The 14,189-nt window shown below is 35.8% G+C and overlaps 1 protein-coding gene across 1 annotated transcript in view; it reads right to left on the reverse strand.

Annotated features, from left to right (window-relative positions):
* Positions 1-14,189, reverse strand: part of LOC102689798 (protein diaphanous homolog 1) — a 141,130-nt gene that overhangs the window by 36,969 nt on the left and 89,972 nt on the right. The window contains exons 18-20 of the mRNA XM_069195787.1: positions 3,208-3,306; positions 2,618-2,712; positions 225-326 (exon numbers count right to left, since the gene is read on the reverse strand). Coding sequence (XP_069051888.1) covers positions 225-326; positions 2,618-2,712; positions 3,208-3,306 — 296 coding nt within the window. The remainder of the gene's footprint in view (positions 1-224; positions 327-2,617; positions 2,713-3,207; positions 3,307-14,189) is intronic.

The raw sequence follows: 14,189 nt of genomic DNA on the forward strand, positions 1-14,189 counted from the left end.
CAGGTAGAAACAATGATGTTCTTAATACATACAAGTAAATCAAATTTTTGCAGTGCAATGGTAACAACCAGCGATCTCGAAAGCTCAAAAAAGCCCAATGCCTTTTGCTTTTCACTGAAGTAAAAAAAAAAACTTTCACTTGCAAGTTTTTTTATGAAGATTTGTCCTTTCAGAGTTACATCTACAAAATTGCTCACTGCTTACGTTAGCGTCAGTGGACTCACCACAACGCCAAACTGTTCTGATTCCGCCAAGTCGTCGTAGTCATCCTTCAACTCAGCCAACACATTGAGCTGGTCTTGTTCTGGAAGCTGTTTAACCAGGTTCTGCACAGCACAAATTCAAAGGTGGATTGAGTGAAAGGATTTACAAATTTGTCCTCACATTGTTTAATTATATGCTAATATACATCAGGATGGCTACACGTGAAAGGGAGATGTTCAGCCCATCTAGTTCATTTGGTTTTTCAGTTGCATACTGATAAAAGCATATCATCCAGCTGCTTCTTGAAAGCAGCCAGGGGTTTGTCAGCAACGTGACTAGGAAGCTAGTTGCATTCTCCTACAGGTATCTGTGCAAAAGAAGAGCCTCCTGTTGTCCATAAATTTAAATGTACATCCATGTACAGTACAGTAGTTTCACTGTTGATTATGTTCAATGGTTGAGGGCCTTTGAGGATTCTAAATACTTGAATTAGGTCCAAATCTAATCTTCTCTGACTAAAAACGTTAGATTACTTCAGCCTGTTCCTTTGAGCCAGGGAATGGATCTCTTTGTGCTTCTCTGGGACTGATTCTTGAACAGAAGTATCTGTTTTGTACCTTGTTGGCCAAATTGGTACTCAGTATTCCAAATGAGGCCTTAAAACTCCTATTTTAACATAACATCCCTTGACATGAGTTGTACACTTTTAACTATCCTAACATTCTGCTTGGCTTTTTACTGCTTCCCCACAGCATCTAGAATATGAAAATAATGAGTCTACATATACTTTCTTGCAATTAGCCTCTCGAACCTCAGTGTTTTATGTGTTATACTTAGTAGTTTATGCTTTTTTCTTACCTGAATTCAAGACCCTGCACTTATTTACAGTAAGTGACTGCAGTGACTGACTGTTGCAGAAGTAATTAACCACCTCGTTTATGAAACTGTTGATTGGGCACAGTTGTTGTGGTGAATTAACTCTTTGGATGTCAAGCCTGGTGAAAACCAGGAAAGAAAAACTAAAAAACATGACCCGTTATCAGGAGAACAATGCTTTTGAGCCATCTGTATGTTGATGGCCAAACTAAGTCACTTCAAATGAACTCAGCTGGAGTCCTTTTAAGTGATGAATCAAAGTTCTGTATGGACCACCCTGAAAGAAGCCAGCGAATGTGTTGCAGATGTGCCAAATGATACGCTAACTGTTGTGTGCAACGGACCAGTTGATAGCAAGATCCCAGCGTGGTGGTCTGGACAGGAGTGTCTATTGATTGCAATTTGATTACTTGACTCCATTTGATTACTTGATTACATAAAACCATCAAAAAACTAGAGTAACATTCAACCTCGAGCATACAAATAAACACATTAAATATTTTTAAGAATCAACGTCTGTATAAGATATTTAAAAGGTGTGTGTGTTGTCAGTAAAAAAAACAAAAGTCCATGAATACCATTACATTAAAAAAAAGATACATCACATAACAGCCTGGATTATCTTTTCAAAGCGGACATTAGCGTTCTTTGAAGAAATACTCTGTGCAAAGTATAAGATGCTTAAGCATGATCAGTAGACTACAAATAAGATTAGAGGTTAAGCTAGTACTGGAAAGTACAAATGGCCTGTCAGTTAGGCTTTTATAAACTGTAATAGAATGTCTCACTGCCTAAAAGACTTCCAGCATTCACAGGCATGCTTTAAGAACATGTATTTTTTAATAAAATACACAAATGAACACAATAATGCATTGTATTTCAGCTTGCAAAAGAACTTTTAATTATTCAAGGGGATGCAGCAGGATTTCATCTCAATTTGACATCATAAGGGGAGAAACTTTTCAATGGACTGGAAGAGAATTATATGATGTACAGGTGCAAATGCATAAAACACTGCCTTGCAAAACAGCAAGGCAGTTTCAATAAGCAGTTCTGACCTTACTTTGAACATTTCATTAAAATAATTATTTTCAATAATGTAGTTCATGTCTAATTGAGTCAAGGCAATTCATAGCACACATTTGAACATTTTTAATTACCAGCATTCTTAACCTAGAGTCACAAAAGACTTCTAAAAATAACAATAAAAATGCATTTTGTTGTTGTGTACAAAATAACAAAATACCACCATTTAAATCTAAACAGTTGTGTAACATTTTATCCTGTTCAAAATATTATCAGGTTAAAATATGTACTGACAAGTATCACAGTTGACAGTTAATTATCTTTTAAAAGACAGTGATGTGATGTGATATTATGTGTACTGCAAAAATAGAAATATTGAATATTACCAAGCATAAAATCCATTTTTATGTTACAATATTCTATTTGCAAAATGATCGAGAAAACATTTAAACTTCTAAATTACAAACCTGAGTCTGAGCAAAGAACACATAAAAATAGGAAAATTAATTACCTGCACCATGGATTCAGTGAGAACTTTCTCATTCACTTCCAAAATGACATTCTTTATTTCTTCATATGGGAGTCGGAAAGATCCCAGGAAGATAGCTGGTGAGAAATCACATCCACAAAAGAGGTAAAGGTAGGTCAAATTAAATACTGTGATTTTTCCCCTTAAAAAGAATAATATGTTCATGTTCATTCAGATAAAGTGTACATCTATAATCTGTGTTAAAATCCCCTTGTAAAACAGCACAGAAACATGTGAGACATTATATCCTATTCTAATTGTGTATAGGGGTTTTAGTTTATTTTAATATAAACTTAGGTTTTCATAAATGCTTTATGTACATATTTGTTCCCAGCACACATTACTGATGGGGAATTACATTTACTGGTTTATAATCCTGGCTGGAAGACTATATATACGTGTAGATTAAAATGTAAAAGATATATGAACTTAAAATGTTACCATCAAATGCAAAACCCTCCAAAAACTACTGCTGCAGCTGGTACTATGTGTTTGACAAACGCTGACAAAATCTGCTCCATTAACAATTATTTTTTTAAACAACAAAAATAAAATACAGACACAGCACTCACAGAGATTTTGTGCTGTTTTGGAATCCAGCACTTTCAGTTCTTTGACTTTCTTCTTTTGTGCTGTTTTTTTATCATCAGTGCTATCCTGGTCTTTCTTGGCTGTAAGAAGGAAGACAGGAGATTAATACAGATACTTATTGCTTATAAGATCACTTTATTAGCCCTATACAATTTGTCTTTTAGCACACCCCAGCTTGCTCTCCATGGGGTCAGAATACAGGGTTAGCCATTGTATAGCGCCCCTGGAGCAGTTATGACATAGAAGGAGGATTTCGTTTTTTTAATACACTGTGTATCAATTTGCCATGCATTTGAAATCACACAGTTTGGTGGCTCCATTTTCAACGGAAATGGATTTCTCAGTCTACCAGACTGCAAATGCCAAAATTGTAATCTAGCTACAAAAACAGACTGAGGAAAATGTGAAAACTGAAATTGCACTGATTATATAATCATCATATTGCTGTTAGGTGGAAATAAGGATGCTTTTAATTTGATCAAGAAAAGACATTCACCCTTGAGGTAAATGTAGCTAGAGTGCCATATTAAAGAGCTGGGCAAATCCTTAGAGGTTAAGAGATTCAAGAATCGTGAGTAATATTCTGCACACTTTTACATCCATACATACTATCATATATAGTATACTAAATATATATTTGTTCTTGTGTCTACAATTTTTCTAAAAGTGCCTCACTCAGTGAACATTTCCAGTCAGTCCCTTTGAATTACTGGATTCTTAAACAGGAAGATCCCCTTGTGTGTGTATATCTTCCACTAGCCTGACATGGTAAGTGCACACTGCTGACAGACATATTGCCGCTAATGGAGATCTGTATATAGAATTTGGGAGAGGGAGAGCATATTAGAAAGGGGTAAGAAAGCATAGCATAGTAAGAAAGGGGCCCAACTTATGTGCAGCCAGTGCCCTCTGTGTGTCATTGTCCTGGTTAACTGGAAGAGTAAGCCCATGTTTTAACACCATAAAACCATCTATCTGCCTTCCAACAGGCTTCTGTGAAATGCCTCCCCTCCCTCCTCTCCTCCCCCAACACACTGAAGTCTGGAGGGGAAGGAACAGCTCTCCTGAATGTATAACCTAAAGAAGTCAATTGTCTGCCCACGACATCATGCTTGCGGTAATCACATCTGTGAGATAAATGTATTGTATTATATTGATGGAGTGCACTCATTTTATAAATGGGCCGATCTCAGGGAACTGAGGGCACTTGCAATCATTTACCTCCTTGCAATCTAAATCTATTTGATTGAGCACACACAAATCGGTCAAATATTTGAACCATGTATTTAAAAGCTTGAATATTCAATGGCTGATAGATTAAAAACTAAAAGAGATTTTTACAGATCATTCAATGATTGCACACTACTCAGTTGTAATCAATTTTAAAACATATTTTAGGATATTCTGCAACTTCATCTGATCTACCATATTAATATGGGAGACAATCCGGCACCCAAATTACCATTCCGTGAACAGTATTTAGTGTGACCACCTCGTTTAGAGAAAAAAAACTTGCAAAACAAATTACTTACAATGCAGTGATTGTAATTGATGAGGTCTGTATTTATGTCAACAGACTGAAGCAGACATCTGTTAATAATGGGGGACTGCTCTTCTAACACTAAGGTCAGCATAGTGTGGAATATTAAATTACAAGCCTACATACCCTTACAACAGGGTTATGTCTTTAATCATCTAATTTTCCTACATGCACAGCAAACACGTACTACTGCTTGTAAAGTTCAGGATAAATAAGTTCAGGAATAAATAGCTCTGGAAAGAAGGCCGTAAAAATCTGTCCAGTGCAGATAAAAACATTAACATTATAAACATACAATTATTAATGAACCAAAAATCTACTTTAATTTACTTTTTTAATTACTGAACTGAAACAAGGTCAAAGTACTGGCTCGATCATATTCGTATGTTCGCTTTCAAATTTACGTCCCTTTTGTAAGACCAGCAAGACCATTTTCTTAGTCAGGTTAGATGCAGATGATTTCACTCTTCTCTTTATGCTTTAGTTAACGTACGCTAGAAACCAAACGTTACAAAACAGATCTTTTCACACTATGACACGAACTGCTTTTTATGATGCAACTAGTTTTTATTCATAATGGACATTTACGCAATTCACTTGAATTTAGACTGAATCTGTCCAGATGGCAAACTGTGGAAACAGTATAGTGAACAGATGTCCCTCTATAATGCCAACTCAGTGATTACCTCTGAGCTGTCCAGACATTTGCATGTATCGCCAGACTGAGCCACTACAGACTGATCTTTTCTATTTAAGAAACTTAAAGAAAGAGAGCATCATTCAGCAAGAAATAAGGAGCTATCTTGACAAAGCACAGACGTAATCTGAAGTACGCCACACAGAAGGAGTAGAGCCAAGTGTATCACTGTGTTCAAGGAGCTTTTAAATGCATATCATTGATCTGCATTTCTGCTCACAGGACAGGAAGGGTATCAATTATCCAAAATCCATAAATAAGGTGTTTAAACTATCTGAATAGTTTGCAAACTTTCCTGAAACCTGAGTTATATATCTATGAGACAATAGGAAACCACAACATGTGTCAACTACATATCTAATGTGTATCATATCTAAAAGGAGCTTGCACTAATTATATAAAGCCTGTATAATCACTACCATCATTATTTTAAATTCCACACATTTTAAAGAGTTTTTTTTATTTACTTTAAGCTAATTACGGACTTAACTGTGACAAAACACAGTCAAAAGCAGATAGGTTGGAATGAAAAAAAAAAAAGCCTGGCACAAGCAAGTACTGGCTGCAGATGTCTATGGAACACGACCCACATTTACATACGCTACAGTGTCCGTGACCAAACCGCCTTTTGTTCCTGCATCCTGTGAAAACAACTTCCAGATGGACTGCAGGTCAGCCTGCCTGACCGAGGGGTCAAGTCAGCAGCGAGCTCACCCTACACCTCCTCCATGTCGGCTGCTCACAGCACACATTCCTCATGGTAAAGGCTCAGGGAAAGGGGACCAATAAATAAGCAGGAGAGAGTAAACCCGCTATTCCGCAAAGCCCTGCCCATGACAATGCAGTGTAAACCCCCTTGAACGAGACATAAGCAAAATAAAACTATTCATGCGGTCACAGCCAAAACGAAGTAATGATGCTGAGAGCTCGATTCCACAGGTTCAGATGCACGTGCCAGGCAAGAGACAGTCTACTTTTGTGACGGTCTGTTTTTGTGGACAAAAATGACCCAGCAAAGAAAGACGCCTTTTAAGAATTTTCTCCAACGTGGCCAGGGGTCCCTGCAGACACACTCTTAATGTAGCGAGGCAGTAAAAAAAAGCAGGAGGCTGTGTTTGCTCACGAACAAGACAAGGATGAAAAAACCTTTCAGGAACCTCACCGCACTATTCCTAAGTCCCGTGGGTAACAACCACCGTCACAAAGGACAGGTGGTCAGAAGCAGCCATGATTCACTCAAATACTGCTCATTAGCTCTACACACCTTGGGGACACCCCATATCTCAAGGGGACCAGTTATGTAACCTCATTTTAGACCCCGCTGTAAAACAGGAACAAATAAAGGAGGTGCTGTTTACTTCAAAACCAAAATCTGGCAAAATAGTAGTTTCTATGACGATGTTTATAGAGGCTTCATATTTTATTGTCTTTGTATGTAGCATAGAGCCAGTCTTTGTAACTGTTGAATCTTCAAAGTTATTATGTTTAGTGGAAATGACACGCAGCATTCATGTTTGTTTAAATAGGTCTTTAGAAATCCGAATGTTACATCACATCACATATCATAATTAAAGAAAATAAGATTTTATGAGAGTAAATTTGCATTTACAATCCACTCATTTAAAAATAATAAATTGAATAATAAATTAAAACTACAGTACATTTAAGAAAGCCAAAAACCTCAGCCTGAAACCCACACCACGAAATTAAATCTGTCCCTTTAAATCCTAACATGGAAGTGTGTCAGTGTGCCTCTGTGTTTGCAGACACCATGTGCTCAGCATTATCCACTCTGATAAAGCAAAAAAGACACCCAGTTCATAAAATGGGGTCTGTGTATGAGAAATGCAATACCACGAAATGGCTGAACACTGAAGCGAATGTCTCAATTTAATGTTTTCCACAGCTCAATTGCACACCCCTACTGTCTATCAATGGCATATACAGTACAGACACACACAATACTGTAAAACAGAATACAGTAAGTGAATGTCGATCCAGACATACTGCAAGCACACTACCTAAGCAACTGCATGACGTCACTGAAAAGTGACAGATTTAAAAGCAAGCCAGAAACACTGCAATACATTTCAAAATTCTTAAAATAACTTTAATGTCTAATGTCATATACTGTATGAGCTTGTAAAACCTTAGCAAATACTACAGATGGAAGACACAATTTCATTAATTATTACAACCGAGGAATAAAACAAAAGATGCCTTTAACTCCTGGTTTAAAATGCTGCTGTATGTTTTCAGGCAGCATAGGATATATGATACACACTGATCTTGGTCTACACTGTATATATATATAAATAATGATGCTTAATAACTGCTTTTCATATGCTAAGCCCTCACTTAAGCACAGATGTTAAAGGACATATTGCTGCTTCTCAAATCTGAAAAGCCCCTTTTTCTTCATTGACAATCCATGAATAATAACAATCTTAAAAACTGTATAACTACTTGCTACTAAAGTACAGCCAGACATTGCTAAAAACTGGTGAGCAAAAGATAAGGCAGTACATTACCGATCTATTCCTATTCTTTGAACCTTCACAAAATCTGCAACTGAAAGCACACCATGTTATTGATGCTATGTGGTGAGGTCTGGGGGAGAAACCCACCTCGTGAATCACTCGATATAAATGTTCACTGTCATATGATTTTCTTTTTCTGATACCTTTCTTTTCTGGCTGCTGTCACAATTGCCAGGGTTTTTTTTTTTTCCGTGCCCTTTTCATCTTGTACATCTCCTCTGCCCTTCATTCTAATGCCATTAGTAACACCCAGGTTTTTTTTTGTAACTTTTTGTTCTGCTCAGCACTCTGACAAAGTCCTCATTATGTTCAGGCCTATTCCCCACCTGTTCCTGATGGCTGACTTTAACAGAGCTCAGCACAATAGGGGGTAACGAGCACGCATCTCACAGCTGTTTGAAATTTTGAGACTAGTCCAAATATCTCATAATTACTGAGCTTTTTATCTGTAAACACCAGCTCAAGTGTCTCCTTCTATTGGGTAAGCATGGCAAAATAGTTTTTAAATGTGAGACCCAGACAGAACTTTAGGTAGTCTGTGGTTTAAAGGGAAAAGGAACCACTCACACACACAGGCTAGTTCCTGTTCTCTTTCCTCAACTCCCTCACTTGGTTTCTCCTTAAAAGGTCTTAGTTACTGAAAACAAGTCAGGAAGCTTAAAGGAGTGTCTGGCTGAGTTGGCAATGCTATTGTAAATATGCTTTTAAAACATGGCTCATCACAAATTTAAACTCCCTGTTCCAAGAATCCACTTTTTGGGGGTGTTTTTGCACAATAACTCACTTCATGTGGATAAGGTTTATGCTATTTTTAATACATATCCTATCAGATGACAGAATCCATTGTGTGATACGCTTCGCTTTACTTCAAAAGACTCAATTTCAGCTCAAGAGCACACCTCTAGTGGCCACTTTTTGAAAATGCATGTTTTCCTTTAAGTCCCTGACGATTAAACTCTGAACATAATACATAGCCTTACTTTTACTTTCTCTCAAATGTATCTAATCTTTTTAAGTTTAAACAAACTGCTGTAACCTGTAAAACTAATCAATAAATATCTTACATTATAATAGGAGTAAAAAAACGTACACTAACAAATTAACCAATTAATATCTTAGCATTTACTAGTGAAACATAACAGACTAAAGTTATTTAGAAAGTCCCTTTATTTTAATTAATTTATTATAAAACGTCTTTTGGAATTAGTATTTTTTAATTATTGCATTCTTAAGGTTTCCATACATGTAACTCATTTCAGATACAGAACTTCAGTCTTTGTACCACTTCAATATTTATTTTCCTTTACATTAGGGTGGAGATTATAGGGTTAATGTTTACCTGGTACAAAGTGGAATAAGTGATACTGAATTTCACAGTTTGTTCTTAATGTGCTTTTAACTTCTTTGTGGCAATAATGGTGAGCATTAAAATATTGATTTGAATTCAGAATAACACCCAGGCAATGGAAAAAGAACAACTTCCAGTGATCTTCACAGTGGAAAATTCATTTTAAAACCAGTAAACAATATTTGAGGGCAGGGTGCTGCTTCTTGTACAAAACATTCTCTGTGGTTACCAAAGCAGAGCTCCTGTTGCTATGAGGAGCACAAAGGCGGTGAATGTGCTGAATAGCTGAATAGCAGCTCTTAAGAATCCCTTGTTTCCATCAGCATGCTGAACAGAATGATGCATAAAATGGATCCCAGACACCAGCAGCTGGTGAGTCAGAAAATGTCCGATATTGCAGCAGATGGCAGGGTGGGAACAAAAGGAGGAAGGGGGGCGGTTGCCGGGGAAGGCTGATGGGGAAAGAAATGGGAGTGACTTTCAATGGGAGGGACCAGGGGAGGAGTTTCGAGCCCTGCTCACTTGCACACCCCTGGTGTCTGGAAAGTGTAACTACAATGTCCCTTGCATTGCAACAGTATCTTCACTTTTTATTTATTATTTTTCTCAGTAAAAGTGAATGGAAGAGTCTCCAAGCAATCAAATTCCTAGAAATTGTAAATTGTAAGCTCTGCTGATGCCACCTTTAAAATATATCTGAATGGTAATACTGAAATTAAGAAATGAATACTTCCAATACTACTGTCAAATATTATACATATTTAACCATTAATGGCACTACATTTTATTTAAATATTTAATTAATTCTACTACATTTTAAAATGGAATTAACAGATCCATATTACTTCATAAAGCAGGGGCAAGATAATTTAATTAACATGTCTGGGAACCAAGGAATAGTAAACTGCAAATTAGTGATTGTTTTCCATTGGAGTGAAGAAAGTAATTGTTTTTTAAGAGTGTAAGAGAGGTGTATGATTCCAAATCTTAAATAAATAGCATTACTTCAAACACATGAATAAGTCAATTATTTTAAATTAGTTTAGACAAGAGTAATCAAGTCCAAATAATATTACTGCTAGGGGTAGTTTTTGGTAAATCTGTTATTTTTTTCCATGAAGGGGCCCTTAAAATCCATTTACTCTACAATAGTAAAAAAAATCAAAAGGTTCCTTGAAGATCTGTAATAATTCCTAATACATAAATGTTAATCAAGAGTTGAAATCAGGTGGTAGAAAAGCAAAAAAAAAAGAAGTACAGCTTATTACATAAACTGTTTTGATCTCTAACTTTTAATTTAATATGAATGTATAAAGTTGCCTAATCACTCACTGTCCTGTCTTAAATGCAAGACTTCAGTTATCTCTACTTAATTATTTTAATAATACATCCTTTTCAAGGACCAAAGGGAGGATTAACACACCAAACGTGAGCTTTCCACACTTTTTTGCTGTGACATTCACATATGTAATCTGATTAAAATCCTTAAATTGATGTTTAATTTAACACTACTTAGACATCAGTTTTATTTTTGTAAATTAATTACTCATATGATGCTGAATTTGCAATTCCTAGGACCAGAAACGATGTAAACAGAGAAACTACACTCCTGACAATGCCCTTAAAAAACAATAAATTGCATATCCAGTATCAGGTGCCCTGAGAGGATTTTGGCAAAGAGAAAGTACATATTATATTATTTATGCCTTTTCTTCTTGTAAACTTCAGAGCTGAATTGTCACACTACACTAAAATACACTACACTTGCAAGTTTTGTTATACATACATAAACAATATAATGTATTTAACATACAAAATACAACATTTCTCAATACAAACATATTTTAGGGCTTTATGCTCTATACATTAACTGTTACATCTTCCTAGACCTAAGATACCATTCATGGGTAAACACTGCCCTCTCCTGACAAAACTGCATTTCAGCTTATTATATTCCTCAACTTGATTTCCTCCTCACAAGATTTTTTTACAATTTAAAATACCAGGTGTGTCCCACAGGCTTGACAAAAAGCCTTTGAAAATCAGAAAATCAATCAAACATCGTATGGTTCTATGGGAGTGTATGGGTGTGTGCCTATGGATGAGTTTCTCAAAGCTCTTTTCATGTGGTTTTTTTTTCAGATACCTCCCAATGTACTTTCTGCAAATAACATGTTTTTCTAAGAAGTTCATATGGGTTCATACAAATGGGAGAGATACAGGTTCTCATTAATCACAAATCCCATCCATCTGTGCCTCTTGCAACAGTAACACAATGTATGAATCACTCCCTCTATCTTGACGGCAGAAAATAAAAAAACAGGCCAAGCCCAAGGACCTGCCCTCCCAGAATAAGAGGAACCTTTCCAAGTTGGAATCCAGGGTCTGAAAAATACCATGTAAGCTCAGTGAAGATACACTGTATTCAATGTTTGAAATAAAATGCATAGGCAGGGCGATAAGGTGTTCTGGGGCTTATCTGAAAAACAAAGACATAAACAGAAGAGTCCTTCCTTAACCCAAAATGGGAATGAATGTCCTTTGCTCTGTGATAAGTAATCAATGAAAGAAAACTAAAGAAAAAAAAGAAAAAAGGTTCTTTACCCACGGGAGTATTCCTAACAAAAGAATGAGACTTGACTAAGCTCAATTAAAATAAAAAAATTGCAACAGAAGTTCAAAACAACAAACTATGTGAATAAAGTATATAGAAACAAGTTCACATTAATAACAGGAGCTAAAAAATGTTGGGTAATACTTTTCTGTGCTAATACTGTTCATCAGGAGTTACTGTGATTATTAACAGTCTTAGTCTTTTCTACTATCATACAACAAAAAGACAAAAGATGTTTGAATTACTGTGATGGAAAGTACAGTATTAGGTACCAGCAGCGCACTGTTTATATTTCTAGGCATGTTCATCCCTTCAGAGAGCTGTCATGGGATATTTAAAATTACTTTTTAAACTAATTTAAACCAAGACTACACTTTGCCAAGAAAATGATACAAAACAAAAGTGTCAGGGTGCCTGAAAGATTTACTAGCAAACCCCCTGCATATGATGTGTCCATCATATATTTTCACTTTCTCAGACCGTTTAATGTATTTTCTTTGCTGTGGTATTTGTTTGTGAAACTGGCCTGTTTTAAAATCAGCCTTTGCCATCCTGAGAAATACACCCTTCACTATGCTGAAAGTGAAACGCATGAATAAGCAGCAGATTGTGAAGATCTCATTCTAAGCTTTCTTTTTTTCTTAGTTTATGCAACTGGAATCCGAAGACTGCTTCATATAACTTAAAATAAATTTACATCCAGGGAAGTCTTAACTGTTTAAAACCCAAATCATACATCTTTAACAAACACCAGAGTTAGCATTCTTATTTACTTATACATCCAGCTGAAAGTAGAACTCTTAAAGTAGGCAATTAATATTAAAGTGGAAAACAGCTATGAGGGCAAGATAGGCACAGAGTACATTTGGTTTTGAATTAATCCAGTTGAAACAAATCAAAAAGGTCTTTGAGCAAGTGGCCTTCTTTTAAGACATTTACTATGCAGGGTGCTAGCATTAACATTTCATATCCGGACCTAATTCATTCCATAGAGTGCCAACTGTTAGGGTGGCCTTACAGGAAATTTGTTAACGAATGAAAGCTTTTTAGAAATATTCAGAATGATTAAAAAAACCACGACAACTGAAAATGAATGCCAGAGAAGTTACTTTGTTTCTTAAAGAACTATTTTATATCCTGTTATACCAACCAAAATTCAAGAAAATTATAAACTATAATTGTACAAAAACATTACACACAAAACATGTTTCCAAAACAAATGGATAAGGGTTGCAAAAGCTGATATACAGCTCAACAGCACACCTCTAGTGGAAAAGGTCAGAATGCACAGAATACCCAGAATACATTACAACAATCATTTGTGATTTAGGTTTATTTTTGCAAGTCATGCATATGTAACTGAAGTTATTCATGAAGAGGAGATTTTCATATTAACAGAAGCCTTCTTAAATTGGAACCATGACCTCTAAATGCTATTACATGACTAAAACCAATAAAGCTGTAACAGTTCAGATGTGTTATTGTTCAGTTTAGTCAAATATATATTTTTTTCTGGTAAATAGCACTGTCAATAGGTTAATTGGATTGATAAAAAAGCATTAAGTTATGGGAAATTATTGTGTACAGTTCTTTCATTACTGTCTGTGCTCATTTTTGTATTTTCTTGTCTGACAGTTCAGAGGAAAACAGATGTTCTATCATTATTTTTCTAATAGTTACAAGTGGACTTTTGTTAAATGTTGTTGCTAGCCACTTATTAATTTTAAAACAACACTGTTTTAAGGAAATCACCTTGAGCTGAATGCTGCTGACCCAATAATTAGGATTTAGCTAAGGTGATAAATACTACAGTTGTGCTGAACAAGAAAAGTAACGTCAGAAAAATGCAGACCGCAACTACTTTCAACATGAAAAAAATCAACTTATTACCTAAAAGCCAAATATCCCAATTATTTTATATTTCCCCATCTCAGGAAAAAGCACAAAAAATGTCACAAACCGAATGCACATTATATTCTTCAACCTCAGTAAGCAAGAATCTTTGCTTTTCTTCAAACTGTTACTAATTAATATGAGCTCACTTAATAGGCTGCATCCCTATACCACGATTGCACCTTGATTTGTCAATTTTAAACGAAACACTGAGGTTTTGGAAATACATGCCCTCCCTTGACACAAGGCTCTGAAACAGTGCTGTTTCATTAGTTTCCACAGCAAGATATCAATCTTCTTCCCCTTCGACCTCAATGGACAAGGCCATGTG

This window comes from Lepisosteus oculatus, chromosome 11 (assembly GCF_040954835.1).
Source record: "Lepisosteus oculatus isolate fLepOcu1 chromosome 11, fLepOcu1.hap2, whole genome shotgun sequence".
NCBI classification, from domain to species: Eukaryota; Metazoa; Chordata; class Actinopteri; order Semionotiformes; family Lepisosteidae; genus Lepisosteus; species Lepisosteus oculatus.